Below are 20,759 nucleotides of genomic sequence, written 5' to 3' on the forward strand. Positions count from 1 at the left end.
GGCCAGGCCTTAGCTTAGCTTCCATGTAGGAACTCCGCCCGGCTCCTGACAGTGGCCGTGCTGACTGTTATCTACTGTAAATAGTGCACTTGCTATTGATAAGTACATGAAACCTGAACTATCCCTCCCTGAGCAGTAGGTTGTCCTTGCTTGAATTGGTTGAAAAAAACTGTTTAATGTACTTTTTAAAAATGTATTTGTTTAAGCTGCAGTCAACTGAGGACCTTTTGAAAAATCAATCTTGCAAAAAGGAATCTTGTACTGGCCACATATTGGTACATTTTTGGTCCCGGTCTGAAAAACACTTATTTGGGTTGGAAGATTTGTCTCTATGTGACCCTCACAATCCTTCCTCTCTCCCGTCTAGTTTCCTCACTGTCGCTGCCTTTCCATTGGCGACATTAAGTATCTGTAATGCATCTTCCAACTTAACCCCAAATTTCTGGCACAAACTAATCCTGCTTGGACACAATGTTCTCATTATCCACAAGATATGTTGCTGATAAAATTAGCTTGGTTAAAGTTTAACTGAATTCTCTCAGTGGAACAAATTAAAGACCTCACAGCCAAAAAATGTCACACTGTTGACACTCATTGTCCCACAACACCAGTTTAACTGAGGTAAACCTTCGGCCTGCAGGTTTGGGCATGTTGCTCATCTAATTGCATTGTACATGAGGTCCTAGAGCCTGTATTTATTAGACATCTTAAAAATCACTCCCAGGGATCGCGGTGAAAGTTTGATTGGGACTAAAAATACTCCTACCTCAGAGTAGTACTTGAGTTATTTATAAAGCTTCCTACACACACTCGGCAATCATTACATGAATGTGCACGTCGCAAAGGCAGCATTATCAACATGGCAGGGAGATTGGAGAGCAATCATCTTTATTCAGACAAAACAACGGCATTTTTTTAGCTGTATGTGGAATACAAACTCATAGAAGCCGGGCTGTGGCTGTGTTAATAAGTAGGCCAGAGAGGCTGCTCGGTGAAATGCTGATAGATTAAATTCTTAAGAGGATGGAACAAGCTGTGAAGCATTTTTGGTTGATGCCACATATTTAGACTTTATACTTGATAATGATTGACATGCCAATTTAAAAGTGTGTCTTTAATTTGCTTCTATGGGCCGTCCAAGTGGCCTGAAAATGTGGCAGCAAGTAAAGAAAAACCAAACTGTTTTAGAAGCAATTTATTCTAGTTGAATAAACAGCGTGTTTGTCTTATAAAGAAAAAATAAAATTTGCTCATGCCAGCGATCAAAAGAAGATTAAAGCTGAAGTTTAGGGCTGCAAACTAAAGATATGGCATTATAGTGACCTTGACTTTAAGCCTGCTTAACACCAGATTTGTTCTTACTGATTGGTAACTATCATTGGATCATTGCAAGCCTTCATTTTTTAAACCAACTGGGGAAATTAAACCAGGACAACAATAATCCCAGACTGCATATCTAGTATGATTTGTAAAATATCTCTCGGTGGAAGGAGTGGGGGCAGAGGAGAGTTTAGAAAAAGCAGAAAAACAACACGGGCTGTAGTGTTGTGGAGGAGTTCTAGGAGTTAGAGGGGAGTATTTTTGGAGCCCTGCTAGAACAAACCTTCGGTAGTTTTGACTAAGTGGGTGTTAAGATCAAAAACAGCCATGTGTTAAAAAAAGAGGTAGCTTCAGGTACCAGAGATGCTATAAAATGTGATCCATAAATATTTATATTTGACTTATACAATATGGACGCCAAAACTGAGTTTTCAAATGCTGTATTAGACTGTAAGACAGAATTTAAAAACTCTGTGAAAGTTATCTAATGTTGTTCTGATCGCACTGTAACACTAGCAATACACATTTTGTACATGTTAAAGCTCCTGTGAGGAGTTTTTCACTGGTTATAAAACGGACTGAAATTAATTCTTACATTTTCCAAGCAAAAATTTAAGTGAGTAATACACGACTGTTAAAGAAAGCAGGATGAGATTTCTTTGTTAAAAATCACCACTTAAGCATGTACAGGATAAAATCAGTAAAGGAAGGCTTTGTCCACAGGGGGCGCCAAAACGACACAAACCCAAGTGCCTCACAGGAGCTTTAAACACACGTCACAAAGCAATCAATCTTAGATCCCATCGGCTATAGTCTGACGACGATGTAGCCTCTGGGGACAGTGGGGAACATGCCGAGCGTGTAGCCAGCGGTTAGCAATAAACGACTTCCAGTCATGACTTCCTTTTCCGTGTGCTGCATTGTTGACAGAAAAAGAAACCGTTTTAGCTTTGCCGAAATTTCAACATCATCATGATGCACATGTGTAACAAGTAAAAATAAAGCGTTCTGTCCTCAAGAGGAGAAAAAAAACGGCTGTTTGAAATGCCGTACTATACTAGCAGTATGTTCTGATTTGGCCAAAATGTAGTATGCAAAAAAAAAGCACAATTCACAGTACGCCAAAAATAACCAGATGTCGTACTGATTCGGAAAAAATCTCCAGTATGCATCGGACCAGTCTGCCTTGCTTACTGTATCCCACAATGCAAAGCGCTGGAACATCACAACGGCAGTTGAAATGGCAGACAGCAGCAGCATTCCTGAAGAGCAGAAGGGGGCGCTAAAGCTGAAGAAGCAGCTGTTTGCTATTGGCGGGCTGTTGTTTACTCCCGCTTTCCGAAAACAAAATACATTTGAACAGCTCTGTGCTACATACTACCACCAAATGCAGTATGTAGTATGTAGTATGCCATTTCAAACACAGTCAACAGCTTTTAAAATGCTCGTTTGTTGAACGGAGGTCGGATCGATCATTTCTGATGCATTCGAGGAAGTCGGGAAATCTAAACGGACGCTGGCTTTCGTGACACAGCATCAGGGGAATTTGTCTCAAGTTGAATTTAAGATCTAGAACGGATTGTTTGCTGCAGACTTCTGTTGAAAGAGATTAATAAGAAGCTAAATCGTTGCTCTCACACGGACTGTTTATCCTGCATACGCCGCAGCCTACTGATACGTGATTGGTCAATATTACTCGCACTACAAGCGTAGCACAAACGGAAACCAGAAGACATCCCAGCCTACAGATTCTACAAAGAAATGTAGAATCTGTAAATAGAGATTAATGGTTGGCTGACGAAGAACCCAACCACGTTACATTGCATTGTTTTGTGACAAAAGTCTAGCCAGGTTTAACTTCTTTGATTGTTTTATTTTTGTTTTCTGGAGCCACCTGAGTTGGATCCCCCCCTGCTGTATCAACAGAGCAGCCACATTCAAATGTTACAATCACAGTAGGGTTCTTGGAAACCTGGCTCCCTGTTTATCAAACATCTCAGAATATCTCTGTGCAAGCACGCTGAAAGTTGGACTAAGACTAAAAATACCTGAGATAAATACCTGAGAGAGAGTTGTTTAACACCACTGTGAGAGGAAAAATGAAAACACTGTTTACAGGTGATTATCAGAGTTTTCATGTCATGTTGATTGTGAAATCAAAAGAAAAATGGTTTTCTATGTTGTTATTTGTGTTAGGTTGCACAGTGCCTGCCAGTTTAAGTTTGACAAAGCAAACCACACTGACATTTGAATGTGAAGTACGTCATGGTTTTAGTGCTTATCAAGTGAAAATGAAATTGAAATGCCAGTTTGCATTTTCAGCTGAATAATGGCAGGTTTTCCCCGAGGCTTGTTTTCTGAAACATTTCATATTCATCCTTCAAAAACCAGTGGGAAGGATATAACATCCATTAGCTCCAACTTTTATTCAAACAGGCAGAAAAAAGAGGACATTCAAGGTTGTCAAATATTGGGCTTTCGGCTCGTTTTTTGATCCCTGAGCTAAAGAGAAGAGGTCTGGTTGCAGATTGGGCCTGTCTTTTAACTGTCCTTGCTTTCTTTGGCAGTGTTTATGTGAGACTGTGTTACAGCCGGTACACAGAAATATCACATTAAAGAGACCGGTCCAACCTGCTCGGATCGCGCGTTCATATCCAGTTATCTGTGTTATTACCGTGTTATTGATGTATCTAGAACGTGTCCTCACCTGTGCTTGGAGCGATGATGGTATGTGAGCTTTAATTACCCTGACAAAGAGCAGGAGAACACCAATTTGTGGGAAATAGTTTTAATCACGTTAATTGATGGGGAAATTATAGCATATACATGATATTGAACCCTCGAGCTGTTATAAAGGCAATTACAGTTAGGCGCCCTAATAATGGCTTTAGTAGCTATATTTCCTTGTGACCATTTAAGCATAATGTGCATGGACCATTTTGCTGTGAAGTGTGGAAACTGGTTCTTATAAAAATGTACTTTGCTGGCTCGTCGATGCCCCCTGGCATAATATTTCTAGGAAATCTATTTACTATGTTTCCAAAATGTTTAAAATCCATTTTTAAAACTGGCTGGGTTACGCAAACTTATCCTAAGTAGGGATGCACGATATTAGATTTTTTGCCGATATCCGATATGCCGATATTTTACAACTCATTACCGATACCGATATTTTTCCCCACACACCTAATTGCAGAGATCATCAACTCTCTTCTGTATTGGAATTAGCGTACAGTATAATGGTGATACTCTTATCACATTTGTTACAACGGTCGGGGTGACGGGTCTTGAGATGGTTCATCAAGTTTGTAGTGTTGAAAGACTTTGCCTTGGCTCCTCCTCGCATCACCGAAGCTGAGCAGTCATTGCAAATATCAGTTTTGCTTTCTATTTCGGACACTTTGAAAAACTTCCACACCACGGACATTTTGGCTTCTAACTCTCTCATGCTGCAGGTAGACACACGTGACGTCATCACGCTGCGCCGCGCAGGTCTTCTTCGCGCCGGGGACATTGCGCCGAGGTCGGGCATTTAATCAAGTATGCAGCAGCCCATTATTTTATTGGTTAATTATATCGGCGGATATCGGCGTGTTGGCCGATATCCGATTTTTAAGCCGATATCGGCCAATACCGATAACGTGCCGATAATATCGTGCATACCTAATCCTAGGTGTTGAATGAGACGGTTTATTGGGGTAATTTAATAATCAATCAATCTAACTTTATTTGTATAGCGGCAAATCATAACCAAAGTTATCTCAAGACGCTTTACAAAAAGAGCAGGTATATTCTTTGTTATATTATTTAGACAGAGACCAAACATGAATCCACCATGAGCAGCACTTAGCAACATTTGGCAACAGTGGCAGGAAAAACATCCTTCTAACAGGCAGAAACCTCGAGCAGCACCAGACTCATGTTGAACAGCCGTGTGCCTCGACTGGATGGGCCGAAAAATGGGTTAGAAGGAGATGCAGGATAGAGACAGGCAAACAGAGCAACAACAACATACAGTATGTACTTGTTACAACAATAACAACAACAACAGATGATACAGACTAATGGTCACAATGCGAATAATAATGGTACAAATGGGTAAAAGTAGCAAGAACAGCACAGTAATGATGAAAGGCTGATAATAATAATTGTAATTAGCAGCTGCATTAGCCGCTATAATAACGATACTATGGGGAAGAATGATATTACTTGTTGCAGTCTGTGTCGAGCAGCAGCAGGTGGTCTGCAGCAGTGATCCCCAGGAACCTACGAGGCAAGGGAGCTCAAGATATATTAAAAACTCCCGGGAAGATATCTCAAATGATTATTGGAAACCCAGTCCTGCAGTCAGCATGCCAGTTACACACTCTGAAAACGTTCCATATCTGTGGCACTGTGTCGTGTATGTGCGTGAAATATGTGTCAGGAGAAACTGAATAATTGAATTGAAAAACTGAATCTGAAATATTCAGACTGTACAATACAAATTCAAATAATGTGATTCAAATTCAAATTTTGAATTAAATTATTCAGGTTGAGCAATTCAAATTCAAATATGAATAATTCAAATTCAGCCTTTTTTCTGCCCGTAGTTGTGCGATAGAAATGCACATTTTAGCTGGGCCTTTTCTTGTGAGCAGCCAGAGGCCGTCCTGTGTGATAACCATGCTGTTTAATGAGCATCTTGATTTGCCACATCTGTCAGGATGATGCATTATCTTGGCAGCTAAGAGGAGTCACTAACACAGATCAAAAAAAACATTGGTGCCTTGAATGTACCTTTTTATGTGCGTGGGAAACAAAAGTTTCAGCTCGTACAAACTGGAACCAAAACAAAAGCTGTTTATATTTTTGTTGCGTGTTTTTGTTCAGTATTTAAACACATATTTGGAATACCTCAGTTGGGCCCGCCTGGAATTCAAGCAAGAATGCAGCTGATTGAATTAACATGACGTTACATTTAGAAGTTGTCGCTCTGCTGCTTAATGTTGAAACATTTGCCACATGGGTGTGTAAGGTGAGAGGCCTTCTGCGGGGGCAACCTCAGTCAGACACATTATTACGGAGAGAAGAATAGACCTGAAGTTACAGGAGAAAGGATTGTAGTCTTTCAGTTGCTCCGTGCCATGCAACAGATTGTCTTCAGACATGAGTTCACTTTGCTCTGCCAAGAGGCACTTCAGGTGTTCTCGTCAACAGCCACCTGGCTGCACAATGCTCTCACAGAATTAGCAAGAGCAGCACTGTTTATCTGTTAATTTCCTTTCATTCTCTTAAGCATCAACAGAATTGACCCAGCAGTTATAAAACTTTTAAACAGATAAACAAGGTGCAATATTAATGCAATTTTTAAAATGTAGTGCGTTAGTTGGTTCACAACAAGATTTAGATTCAGCATTCCAGTTTATATACCGTAAACTTCAGTGTATAAGATATATATATTTTTCATTTAAAAAGCAGGCTGCGTCCTATTTACAAGTATTTTATTGTGTTGAGGTATTTTACCCAGATGATGGCGCTATAATCTAGCTAAAGCTTCGTCACGGACATGCGCCGTCATGATCGCCGGTACAGCCGGCACCCTCACAACAATCAACGTTACCGTAGGCTGAGCTTAACTGCCACACCGTTAGCTAGCAGGATTGCAAACTCGACATGGCGAAAACAGACGGTAGGCTCTAATTTGTGTGTTTTGAATGTGTTTCAAATTAAGATAAATTGAAAAAGTCTTGAAATAACTTGTATCCATGTTTTTCTATCAGTGAATAGTAGGGCTGTCAATTGATTCAAATATTAAGTCGCGATTAATCGCATGGTTGTCCATAGTTAGCCTCGCAATTAATTGCACATTTTTTACCTGTTGTAAATGTTTTTAATCCTCTTATCAACATTGGAATGGACAAATATGCTTCCTTTATGCAAATGTATGTTTATTATTATTGCAACATTCCAAAACAAAGACAAATACTGTCCAGAATATTCTACAGAATAACCTCAAAGGTACTGCATGCTCAGAAAATATGCTGAAAGCATAACATGGCAAACTGAAGCCCAACAAGCAACAACAGACGGCATGTTGACCTGAATGTAACATTCCTAAGGAATAAGTCACTGAGTCTGCAGTAGGAGATAAAAATAACTAAATAATAGTCAAAGTTTAATCACTTAAAGACATTTTTCACAACCTGGGGCTCAAGTGGTATTTAAGACTCAACGTACTCCTGTGGTAACTCCGTTCACATCGACCGTGAATACAAAAAACTTTTGTCTTGTCCAGAGAACCATCTAGCCGGGCTTTGAGGCTGAACTTGCCATTTAAAAGACCCTTTACTTTATCAATTTCTGCTCACGGAGGTTTGTTTCTGCTTGCCAACCACAACATTACCGCTGCATCGCTTCCTGATTTCTCAAACTACTGGGCAGGCGGAGGGTCATAATAATAAAACGTGCATGCATTAACCACATGTCAAAATAAAAAGTGGCGTTAAAGGGAATGTGCGTTAACTCGCGTTAACCTTTTCTTCCCCTCTGGTATACCCCCAAAACAGACTGCATCTTATATTCCAGGTGTTACGGTAATCCAGTTTGAGAAACGTGCTAGCTTTGTGTACAATGTGACAAATTCCAAATCCGACAAAAAACTGCAAGTTAAAACAATGATCTATTTTCCAGCTTGAAAACACAGTTCCTACTACTGTCATCCTTTATAACACTATTTGAGATTCATGAGATGCTAATTAACATCACAATTTATCTTGCACACATTTTCTTTATCTTTGCTTATGTGGAGATTTTGATCAAAATAAATCGAATCATTAATACCTCTTCTTTGACTTGTCCAGACTTTTCTGTCTGTTTATCTAATCTCATATAGCTTCCATCTGTCTGCCCCAGCACTATCAAATCTCCTATTTATTCTAATCATATTTTCTTTGTGTACGTATCTATTCTTATAATGCAATTCTGCCCTCTCTGACCCTCTTTCTATGGCAATGTCTGCTGATGTAGTGTGAAAAGAAATCAGAACAGGAACAGTGCTCTCTGCACAGTCAACTGTGCACGAAAATTGGAGTTTATTTATTCTTCTTTTGTTTTTATTATCTACCCAGTTTGCAGTCAGTGATCCACAAAATACTGGTTGTAAGAGCCGGTCCTGCCTGTGTTTCAGTCACGGATAAACAATCTCTCTCTCTCTCTCTCTCTCTCTTACGTGATCATCCGCAGGTAGCTTCCGTTACTCCTGTGACATCTGCGGCAAGAAGTATAAGTACTACAGCTGCTTCCAGGAGCACCGTGACCTGCATGCAGTAGATGGTAACCTGGAGTTTTTTTTTTTCAACTTTGCATGACAATGTATTTTTTCTTTTGAAACTTCCCGACCTGAACTGGAAAGTCACGTATAAGTGAACTTCCTATTTCACACTTTCCTCTTGCTATAGAATCTCTATTTCCTGCAGCTGCATCAAAAGCCCGGTAGCATGTGAAAGAGGGAGTGGATAATATATACTGTACACAGCTATAGTTTCCACGCATTGCATCTCCTTCTGTCTTCCCTCCAGATCCATATGAACAGGTAGTGTTACCTGTGGATGGCCTTAAAGAGGAGGAGCCAGTTGAACCCTACCAGAAAATTGGACCAAGTAAGACTGTTTGATGCACTTTTCTAGGTAGTCCAACACATATGGAACATATGGCAGAAGAAGATTACAAAACCTACTTAAAATACAGCATCATAAGCAGCCATTAATAACCTTTTATTAACCTTGTTTTATGATATATTTAAATTATTATTTAGAGGGGAAAGTTTGTTTGTAGGCGGTAAAACTAAGCAGATCTTAGTGCACTAATGGTTCCCCTTGACTGTTTATAACATACAGCTTTACAGCCTGAAGTCCACCTGTGTCCACCTCAGTCCACTGGACACAGTTTGTAATGCCCGACTTTAAGTCACTGTGATGGTCCGTGTTAGACAGACAACACTAAGCATATGAGCTAACTCCACACTGGAAAGGTTTCAGAACATGAGTCCAAAAGTCCTCCTTCGCAGGGGAAAAAGCACTCGCCCACCTCCGCAGAGACCGCGGGTTCAGCCGACGGCAGCGGGTGTCCCTTCAAACACAATTGGCAGTGTTCGCAGGTGGGAAGCCTGCACTTGTCACTGCACTAATGACTCCTACTGATAGGGGGGGGGATAGCGTGAACCTCCACGCACTATGCAGAGAGACCCCCGTGTTTTTATGTTTTATGCTAAACGTAAACTTACAGAATTTTCACTTGGAAAAGATGCAATCAGATCACCAGCTTCTTCCTCTTCTCCACCTCTTTTCTGCTTCTCCTGCTTCGAATAAGACATGATTAAACAAATGATGTCCCTTTTTTTTTAATTGAAAACAACTAATCCAACAAACTGGATCTTTATTGATATGATACAGGTTTAACAGTGACATGGATTTTAAAGAAAACAAAGGTTTGATTGTGTGTTTCTTGTCTGCAGAAACGGGGAGCTACGTCTGTGAGTTCTGTGGGAAGCAGTACAAGTACTTCAACCCGTACCAGGAGCATGTCGCTCTGCACACACCGATGGGTGAGCCTGTTAAAGCTGCAATATTTAGGCTATGAAAAGAGTACCTGTTTTAGTCTTGTTGTCCGTACCATCGACTGTATAAAACGTTGGACGACATGACAGCTCCCTAAAAGTGAAGCCAAAACGTCTCTATCGCCCCCTGCTGACTGGCTGCAGTATAGGTCATAAAGCCCGCCTCCTCCATGTTATCAGATGGGACATGAGTCAAACTATAAAATCAAAATACACGCCAAATAAATGTTTCTCAAACATAGTTTCTGTCATTATAGTTAGTTCTTATCCTGCTGATTTACGTCCAAGTGTTTATTTTTAATGAGTTATTTGATGCTGTAAAAAGGATGATTGACAGCTCTGTTGACAAATACGGCTCCTGCAGCCGATCTGTTCCAGAGTGGCAGAGTAGAGGAGGAACGGCGAGAGGAGAAGTAACTAAAACAAACCGCAGAACAGCTTCTTGTGTTGGTCTGAAGTACGTTCAACGGATGTTCACAGGTATGGAATCTTCAATGACTGTAGTGATTGTTTTAGTTACATCTCCTCTCGCCGTTCCTCCTCTACTCTGCTAATCCAGAGCAGATCGGCTGCAGGAGCCGGATTTGTCAACAGAGCTGTCAATCATCCTTCAGCATCAAATAACTAATTAAAACTAGACTACAGAAAAATAAACACTTGGACATAAATCAGCATGATAAGAAGTAACTATAATAACAGTAACCATGTTTGAGAAACATTGATTTTTTGATTTTATGGTTTGACTCATGTCACATCTGTTAACATGGAGGAGGCGGGCTTTATGACCTATACTGCAGCCAGTCAGCAGGGGGCGCTCGAAAACTTTTCACTTCACTTGTAGGGAGCTGTCATGTCGTCCATCTTTTTAAAGTCATTGGTTCTTACACGTATAACCTCCTATAAACATAGATGAAAATTTTGCTTGAGCATGTTCTCAATGTGTTTGATATGATGAAGTCAGACTTGAAGCTTTGATGTCACTGGTCTGAGTGAGAGCTCTGAGATTTAACTAATTCTGCAAATCTGTCTTTGATGCAGCCTCCTTTGATTTGAAGACGTCACGGGTACCCGAAATTGGAAGCATCGATATGAGTAAATTTGGCCACAGCCAAGCTGGTAAAATCAAAAGTAAGAACCATTTTGTGTATCCTACATCCTTCAGTAGTGTTGTTGATTGATTATATTATAGTAAGAAAAGTGTGCATGCCTCATAACCTCATAACTCGAAGCTTAATCCAAAAGGCAACTGGACATGGTTGAAGTTCATGAAGACGTTTCACCTCTCATCCGAAAGGCTTCTTCAGTTCTGAACTGACCGGTGGACAGAGCTAGAAATATACACCTCTGTATGTCATTAGAATGCTAATAGATGTGTAATCAGGGGTGAGTCGTTAAAGGAGCAATTCGCACCTGGAAAAAGCCACTGTCAGTCAAAGCTGGTGTTCTCTGTAATCGATAGAAGCAATAATATTTGAAATTAGCGCCATAGCTGTGGAGAAAGTTGTACAAACAGCTCGTGGTTTCTCCCAGTCTACATTCCTACAACACCCAGCGTGTATTGTGCCCCTCCCTCTGAAAGGAACAGCGAGAGACGCTGGAGTGAAATGCTACCGTTTTCGCTGAGGGCAACGGCTCAGAGCGGTACAGAATCCGAAATATGAAAAGAATATACCGGTGGATCGTCTAAAAATCTTCAGATCTGCAGTCTACATTTCAAACCTGACGATTTTGAATGAGACATGACATCGGAGGCGGGCGTCCTAGATTGAGGAAGTGTAGTTTATCAAGCTCCCTGGCCCCCGCCCGGTGACACGGAAGCAGATAGCGTCCTCCAAAAGGCACAGAGAGAACTTGCGTAATGCCATTAGCTCCTCGTTATCGCATGATAGGACTGAGGTTGAAAATCGCTGAACTGGCCCTTTAACCTGGGCTGCTGACCTAATAGCAACAAGAGTCGTTAGCACCCTCCGGTGTTGGTGCGTCGTTGGGCTCACATCATCCAGGGTGTGATCTCAGCTGTTTGGGCAGAGAATTCAACACTGCATCCTAACCTCGACAGCCGACACGTACACACACAGTGGCGTCTGCTCTTTTTTTTCACCTCGTGCTCTGATATTTACAGATCATATTTTATACTCTCTCATTGGTGATGTAGAGCTTGATTGCTTTGTAATTGGCCGAGGGTGTCAACATGACAAATTGTAATACTGTTGGAAATGAGTCGGGACAGAATTGAGCAGAAATTGATGTTGATAAAATGAAAAAAACCACCTCGTGAACATGATCAGAAAGTAAAAAAACCATGCGGCTGTACTTTTGAATGATGTCTTTTTAAAACGGCAGCGTGACTCTCGGCTCCCCATCAACACAGAAGTGCAGCCGGTCGGTTTCGCGCTGATACTGATGAGGTAGCGGAGGTTTTAGGGCAGGCACCGTCAAAGTAATATCCCAGACCTGCTGTTAGGGCGTGTTAGAAATTCATGAGAGCATGGCTCACTACGGCTGAAGTGTGTGACACTGAGCCAGTGGAAACAGGATTTAAGAGAACCCTAAGAGATTAAATGTGAGGTTCTGGGTCACCTTGACACTGCGGGAAACGAATAACCCTCGAGTGGATCGTTAACTGCTGGTGCATTGTTCGTTTAAGTCTCGCAATAAAGGTTTCTTTTTTACACTTTTATTTTAACTTTGGAGCCAATTTTACTCCACTACAAAAACTTTGTGTCCTAAATTATTTTTTCTCCAAACTGGTTCTGCATTTTGTGATACATGACACTCCCCCCCACCGCCCCCCCTCCTCCATCTTTCTGCTAAGAACAGCCATAAAGAACTATTTAAAGCATGGCACGCTCACATCTTAGAAGTGGGTCAAAAAGATGGAATGAAGAGGAGGAATTAAACCCATATTTAAATGTAATATGAACATTTGGACCCTTTTGTTCAAGGCTGTTAGCACGATTGATTAGCATGCTGCAAACTACTTAAGATTAATGCATTGACTTTCCTACGTTTTAACTGTTGTCTGGGTTCACAGCTTGTTTTTTCACACTCGCTTGTCACTCATTGTTTCTCCACTTACAGACAGCCCATTCAGGCGGAAGCTGGAAAGTGCAATCCAGTCTAGCCTGGTTGACACAAACAGCTCGCAGAACTCAAGCGGTGAGCACTGAGTCACTTACTTTACGTGGACGTTTTGTGTACCTGTGTGGAAATGTATCATTTCTGCTCGAACGGCGAAAGGTATTTTCAGTCGCCCGGGCTGGAAATTGAGATGGAGGGGGAGTAGAGGATGTAAAGAGGTTTGTGTGACCTACCTTGCATCAACTGTTACTATATAAAACTCAAGTCTAAGAGCTCTGTTATTATTATTATTCCAGTCCATACTCAGACCATAAAACAGAGACCTTGTTGAATAACACGTTGGATCACCTTTGGCTCTGATCACAGCTGCCACAAATCACAGCAGTGACCCAAAAAAAAGATTTGCAATTAAAGGCCCTGAAAACATATTTTCCTCATCAGCCTCTTACTGTGAGCTCAGATAAAATGCACCGACACAAAATGTTCTGCAAAAGTTACAGTCTGTCAGTAGAGTTTCTCTCTGTGCTGTTCTGTCTCTGACATTCACAGGGACAAATTGAATTTTCAACTTGTAAAGGGTGCATGTCCTTGCACCAATCCGCTCCATGTGTATCTGTATCTGATGCTTGTATGCAGTTAATTTGCTTACTTTGGCAGGCGCAGTCAATTAAACGTGATCAAACCTCTCTCACACAGTCCCAATGAGGCAGATTAGTTGCTAGTTAAAACTACCTAAGGATGTGTGTATTTTCAGACGTAACATTTTTTCCCCTTATTTAGTCATAAAGATTTGAAGATATAATCTCAAAGTTCTCAGTTTCGATCTCTTCGGTGGCACCTGATGGCGATAAAAGGCAATTGCGGCCTCATGCGTCCAAGATAACCAGCCGTCCACGGTTGGCCCCCTTTGTCATGGTTGCAACTCTTGATTTTCCTCGCTGACGTTTGCTTTCCTTTTCAGACTGTTTGCCTTCATCTGAGCGTCGAATTTGTTTCTTTTTCTTTGGATTTTCACTTATTTTTGAAGTTGTATCTGTAGTCATCGATCTTTTCTTTGTTTGTTCAGCCATAGTAGATTACTGTTTACTCGCAACACTTGCAGAGAGCGGAAAAGCAGCCGCTTAGCTCCGCCTACCCTCTCTGGCAGACCAACCACTGCTGGGTGATGGAAAACGCGTCACGAACTGGGCGCCGCTTGTGATTTTTTTCTGCAAAACTCACCACAGACACCCAGTCCATAATAATACTATATATTGCAAATGCAAAGGCTTTCATCAGTGGGCCATAGGCTCAATCACCATTGTGTTACCTCATTTGGGGATAGATAGTGACTTAACAGACAATTATTCAAATGAATATCTTCAAGATTGTTCCTTTAAAACTGCAAAGGGAGCATTTCTTCCTCCAATCAGCTTCATGTGTATTATAATCTGACGACTGTATGCAGTTAATGTGCTTATTTTGGCAGACCTCTCACACAGTCCCAATGACGCAGATTAGTTGTTAAAAGCTACCTAAGGATGTGTGTCTTTTCAGACTTTCCCCTTATTTGGTCATAAATATTTAAGGATGTAAAGAGGTTTAAATATGATTAGATAGATTTGCAATTTAAGTTCTGTTATGGACATCTTAGTACACTCTCTTCGATATTTGCTTGTCTTTTAAAAAAGTCAATAAACAGTTAAGACTGATTAAATAAAAAAGGGGGATAAAAGCAACAGAGAGAACCCACTGTGCCTGCTTACAGCCTCTGTATCCTCTTGTCCACAGGAACTCCGAGCCCCCTGGTGGCCAGCACCTTCGCTACAACTCAGAGTAAGTCCAACCCCACCTACCTGTCAAAAGAGAAAACATGCATGCTGTCTCCTTTTCATTTCACCCTCTCTTTTTTTTTGTTAATCTGTCATTGTTTGGTGCAAATAGCTCTTTGTAAAAAATAATAGAATTAATTGTGATTATAGATTATAAGAGGATTATTTTCTGCATTTAGCGTCATTATAAATCTTTTAGCAGACAAAGAATGTTATAGAAGCTGTTGCACATTTTTTTAATGTTTTATTTTAAAATGTTGAAATTAGTTTTTTTGTATTGTGAGTCTTTATTGGACAGCATACAGTAGCATGAGGGAGATAGAGAGGGAGGGATAACATACATCAAAGTCCCCGAGTCAGATTCAAACCAGGGACGCTGTGATTATAAGGTCGGCGCCTTGAGCTACGAGGCCACCAAGACGCCATGACTGCAATCACTTGCACAGTAACACAAAAACTGCATCACAACAACAAAAGCAACAAATTCTTCGATGGGAATTGGTGGAACTGACTTTCAGAGCTGCAGATAAAGTATAGATCAGGGAATGATTGACAGGTGCAAGGTGTATTCATTTTCCTGCTCTGACAAAGAGTCAACACTCTTCTGGGCCTTGTGATTTCATAGAACCCTACACTTGTGGTGCCTGTGGCATCCAGTTCCAGTTCTACAACAACCTGCTGGAGCACATGCAGTCCCACGCTGGTGAGTCCACCACTACAAATGCATGTTAGGCTCAACGGGCAGACTAGCACAGGACGTGAACACACCCTCCGTGGCTGCGATGCATGTGATAGTCTGTTTGACCACAGTGAAACTGTTGATTGAGCTGCAAGCATTTAAAATTCATGCGTATGACACGACATTATAGAGTTAAAAGAGGGTTGTTGCAGATCTGGTTCTGAGGCTGCCGGATACAGCTTTTAAGGTTTGTCGCTAAAGCCTCAGTGCATCATACATGTAGCTAATGACACCAATTCCAAGTAACCACAGCTGAAAGTCACGACTAAATCATCTCTGAAATATGACTTATGCAACGTGGACAGCAAGCAAACAGAAGCTGAGTGGCTTTAACCGCCACATGGTTCGAATGGCAGATTCAGGGAGCCAACAGAGCGTATCTCTTTCTTTTCTGTTCTTGTTGCTTTGATTGTGTATCCTAATTTGCTCTTTATATTTTTCTTCACTTACCACACGCTTTAAAAAACCACCATTAAAGCCAAACAATGTTGTCCCTGCCTGAAGCTCTACCTCTCCCGTCTCCTCAGCGGACAATGAGAACCACACCAAAGGCGACTCACCCAAAACCTCTTCTGCTTCTGGTCCTCAAGAGCCGCTGTGGAGAGGTTCCCAGACTCAGGTCCCGGCCCCGGCCCCGGCCCATCCCTCAGTGAAACTACAAATCCAGCCTCAAAGTATCACCCAGAGAAATCACACTGTCAGCCGTAAGCATATTGTTGATATGTCTGTACATGCAAAACACAATGATCTGTATTTTCTACATGTCACATTAAAGAAAGCATTCACACTCATCATGTTTATGCTTTGTCTCCGCCCCTCTGCTGTCCGTCCTGGCAGAGAATAACGGTCTACCTGAGAAGGAGCGGCAGCAGGTGGCCGAGCGTCTCTTACGGGTAATGTGCTCAGATCTGAGCATGCTCAACGTCCTCAACAGCAAGGACTTCCTGAAGCTCGCCCAGACCCTGGTGGATACGGGTGCTCGCCATGGAGCCTACTCCACCCGTGATGCTTTTGGTAACATGAGTGCCTTGGCACTGCGCCAGCTGCCCCGCATGTACAACCAAGTCAAAGTCAAAGTCACGTGTGCTCTCGGCTCCAACGCCTCGCTGGGCATCGCCGTCACCTGCCACTCCCAGACCTCAGGCCCGGACGCCTGCTACGTTCTTACAGCCTACCAGGTGGAGGGGTGCAGACTGAAGCGCTACGTGCTCGGCGTGAGGGAGGCGGAGCTGAGGGAGGGGCCTGAGCAGGTCCACCACTGGGTGCAGAACGTGCTGTCTGAGTTTGTGATGTCCGACATCCGCACTGTGTACGTCTCCGAGCCCAGAGTGTGGGCGGCGGGGTTTTCGGGCTCGCCTCTCGGCGGTGGTGGGCGGGGCAGGATATGCCTGCGATGCGCCGGGTGTTCGCTGGGCGCAGTTGTCCAGGCTGTGCTCGGGAAGCGCAGCCTGCAGGCTCGTGGTCTTCACGAGCTGGCCGAGCTTCTCACAACGTGCAGAGACATCGCCTCCTCCTCCTCGCTGGCCCTTCGCGAGGAACAGTACACCAACACGTCCACAAGCACAACTGAGGAAGGAGCGCAGACCAGCCCTGCACAATGCCCCACCCCTCCATGCTGGGACCGTATGGCTGAAGCTCTTCTGCAGGTGCACGCCCACTTTGAGCACATTTGTGAAGCATATGGTCGCAGTAAGGCCACAGCTCCAGTTCTCCAAGGTCTAAACAAGCATCTGCTCGGGACACTGGCTTGCCTGCTGGCACCTCTGCGTCTGGCAGCTTTGGAGCTGAGCAGCCAGAGGAGACCGACCTTACAGCAGGTGCTTCCCGTCTACCTGCGCCTGGAGAAGTTCTTCACATCCAAAGCTGGTGAGGCCGGAACCGGCACGGCTAGCAAACTCTGCCACTACTTCCTGGAAGCACTTAAGGAAAATTTCAAGGTATTGAACTGATAGTTCGTCTAGAATTAAGAAGTTGTTTCATCAGCAGATCAGCAGTATAAGAACTTACAGTTTCGACTTGATAGAAGGACTATGATTCATAACAGTTTCCTCTGTTTCTAGGTTGAACGAGCCCACCAGGTAGCCATGGTCCTGGATCCACAGCTCAAGCTGCGTTCAGTGCCGGCCTACCAGCATGAAGACATCATCTCCCGTGCGTGCGAAATGGCTGCTGAAACCAGGGATGGAGGTATGACTGGAGGTGGAGGGTCAGGGAGCGAAGACCGGGACACTGACGGCCCGCCGACCCCGAAAATAAGCCGCATAGAGGGAGGGGGAAACAACGGCGGCACCTCGAGGGGGGTGTCCGGTAACGACGAGAGTCCGAGCCAAGTCAGACAAGAGATTTTTCAGTACCTGGCTGAACCTCTTCTCCAAGGCACGCCTGACCTCTTCCAGTACTGGAGCTCAGCGGTGGGGGAGAAGTTCCCCAAGCTGGCTCGCCTGGCTCTGTGGCTCCTCGCCGTGCCCGCTGTGGGCATCCGCAGCGAGTGCGTGACGGTGTGCGAGCAGAGCCTGGCGATGAAGCGGAGGCAGCAGGTGACCGCTGAGGAGATGAACAAACTAATTTTCCTTCGCTCCAACATGGGCTAGAAGAAACCAACCCTAACCAACCAAACCTTCACCTCCAACCAATGACTGAAGACTATTATTTATATACCGTAGGTTTAGACTTACTGTACACTTTAAAAAAAGAAAAAACGTGTTTGGAAATTAATCTACTTCTTGAGACAAATACTTACAGGAAACTCACATTGTACAGGTTGCAACACCCATAAAATATTACAGCTTATTGCATATTTTATACGGAGGGAGGACTGTTGTGAAGTACTGTGGACAAAACGTAGGGGTGGAACGGTCGTTCTCAAAAGCTTGCCCTGTTTGGTACGCCTCCCTCTGGTTTGGGAAGCACACACAAGCAGGATCGGCGTCAGTCATATCCCGGCCAGTTACTAGAATTCCTCCAGCCTAAAGGCTACAATGCTGTTACTCTCTTGATGGCAACATTTTCAGGTAAAGTCAGCGTTCACAGCTTGGATCTACCGTCATAGACCTCTGAAAACGACTAGGTGATATTTTGCAGGATGGACTGTAGCGTGCAGTATTTAGGAGAAGGATCGTTTCTGTTGTAGTGTATGACAAGAATTCAAGTGGTGAATCCTCACTGCCAATGCACCTCTGACAATTAACTAAAGCAGGTTTATAATTTACTATCATGCATCACTATTATGTGTTCAACATACTCACAGGAAAACTACTTCAATCGTATTTGGCCTTCATGTAGCCGTGGATCATTTGCATTTTTTAATTCAAAGCAGCTGCTGAAACATTAATGGCCGCCTCATGTTCTCCTTTTTGTCTATGTTACAAAATGTAACAAAAATCAACCAATGGCGTGTTTTTCCTTCTAAACAGGTCTTATGCTGCTAGATATGCAAATCAAGCCGCTAGATTTGCAGGGAAGGGCCTGTACCATGAAGGAAATCAAGCTGCTGGTTGATTTTCCTTCACAAATATTTCTTATAGACATGCACAAAGAGGACAGCATCATGTTGTGGTCAGCTTTCATGATTTCATTCAGCGGCGGCTTCACACCGGAAGCATGAGCAGAGCGTGACATACGAGCTCCCCGAGGGGGGAGATCGTATCAGAAGTAATAACGTCCATAACCTGATGTTATTTATGTGTTTAAGGCCAACATGAGACTTCTGACTGTGTTTTATTTCAAAGAAAATTAAATAGGAACGGCAATAAATAGCCTTGTGAGTGACTTTATCTACCAACTAACTTCCTGGAAATGTAACAAAGTTAAAAACACATCAAAATGAGAGCATTGTGTACAAACGAGGGAAGTCGTTTTAAAGAAGCACATCAGGAAGAGATGCTGTCAGAAATCATCACATTTCATTTTTAAAGTGTGTTTTGGCCGAGAAACTCTCGCAGTAAAAATAGGCGAGCCTCCTGTTCTCTAGATTTTAGATGGTGAAGATCTTTTCGATTGATGCGCCTCGTCATTCATTGTCGATGAGAGGCGAGCGGGCAGGTAGCGAGGCAGGTGCAATCTGACAGGCGGAGCGACAAGCAGACGCAATCCCTTGAAATTGTCGCAAGTGTGCTCGTCTCACGCACACGCCCGCCAGCTGCTAGAGTTAGAAGTTCTTGAACTTTTTTTCTACACGACGCGCAGTAGTTAACAAAAAACATCACAATGGATGAGAGACTGATGCTTGCTCTTTGCGAGAAGATATATAACCACTTTTTAAACAGTTGCCGGCACATAAACAGGAGGGCTTTTACATGGCAGAGCATCGGCACAAGACGTATTGAGTAATGTAATGTTAGCTTTAACTTAAGCCAGGATATATGTTGGTTGGTAACTGTTAAGTTACTATTATGCTAATTTAGCTAGTTGCTATAGCCTATGAAGAAAATACAGCTGTACCTGCAGGGATACAGTAGTGCACAGAAGCCGTTTCCATGGTTGCCACACATAGAGCGCCTGGCGTTTACTCGCAGAGCGCTTGTCTAACTGTCTATTCACATGAGGAGCGCAGTGAGACCCCGAGATCCAAGCGAGTACGCAGGCGGTGTGTCGCCCCCCGTTTGAAAAGATCCCACCGCTGTCACGCACACGCCGCGCCTCCAGTGTGAAGCCGCCGTAAACATACCGTATCCGGAATCAACAGGAAATTAACGTGTTGGGAAGATAAATCATTCACGATCCATTAATGCTTCATGGCACAACTCAGCTTTTATGTCAGTAACTAAATACTGACGACACCTAGAGGCCGTTTCGTCTGGCCTGATGATGAATCAGGAAGGTGAACATGAGTCACTCAAGTTTCATCAATACATGTCTTTATACTGAGGACGTTTCCCCTCTGCATTACCCTCGGATAAACAGCAGTAATATTGTTCGCCATCAGTGTGGTAAGCTCATAGGCAAGGATTTAATTCATCACTCATTAATCCTCCTGTGGTTTCACACTGTATGTGTGTTTATGTATGTGTTTTTTCAAAGCTTAATTAGAGAAAATTATTTTATTTATTCTCCTCTCATTCTATGATCAACATCGTCTTCCTCATGTAAGCTACAACTGTCCATCTTCAAGGCAATAAGCTTTACCGTAGGGCACACTCTCCCAACTCTCTCTACTACAAACGACTGTTCATGACGCTCCTGCAGCTCATTATAATATTATTTTCTGTTTCGT

The 20,759-nt window shown here is 42.9% G+C and overlaps 1 protein-coding gene across 5 annotated transcripts in view; it reads left to right on the plus strand.

Annotated features, from left to right (window-relative positions):
- The window catches only part of znf618 (zinc finger protein 618), a 37,857-nt gene extending 17,317 nt beyond the window's left edge, over positions 1 to 20,540 (plus strand). For 2 of the 5 annotated variants that reach the window (XM_069673216.1, XM_069673217.1), the window contains exons 5-14: positions 8,545 to 8,634; positions 8,880 to 8,960; positions 9,815 to 9,904; positions 10,955 to 11,044; positions 12,998 to 13,075; positions 14,768 to 14,812; positions 15,434 to 15,511; positions 16,075 to 16,251; positions 16,385 to 17,484; positions 17,608 to 20,540. In XM_069673216.1, the coding sequence (XP_069529317.1) occupies positions 8,545 to 8,634; positions 8,880 to 8,960; positions 9,815 to 9,904; positions 10,955 to 11,044; positions 12,998 to 13,075; positions 14,768 to 14,812; positions 15,434 to 15,511; positions 16,075 to 16,251; positions 16,385 to 17,484; positions 17,608 to 18,138 (2,360 nt within the window). In that variant the 3' untranslated portion in view covers positions 18,139 to 20,540. The remainder of the gene's footprint in view (positions 1 to 8,544; positions 8,635 to 8,879; positions 8,961 to 9,814; positions 9,905 to 10,954; positions 11,045 to 12,997; positions 13,076 to 14,767; positions 14,813 to 15,433; positions 15,512 to 16,074; positions 16,252 to 16,384; positions 17,485 to 17,607) is intronic. The other 3 variants (XM_069673218.1, XM_069673219.1, XM_069673220.1) reach the window with 3 other exon arrangements.
- The last annotated feature ends 219 nt before the right edge of the window (positions 20,541 to 20,759 follow it).

Source organism: Semicossyphus pulcher, unplaced genomic scaffold (genome assembly GCF_022749685.1).
Source record: "Semicossyphus pulcher isolate SPU_LCO1_2020_fin unplaced genomic scaffold, fSemPul1.0.p SCAF_22, whole genome shotgun sequence".
Taxonomy (NCBI): Eukaryota; Metazoa; Chordata; class Actinopteri; order Labriformes; family Labridae; genus Semicossyphus; species Semicossyphus pulcher.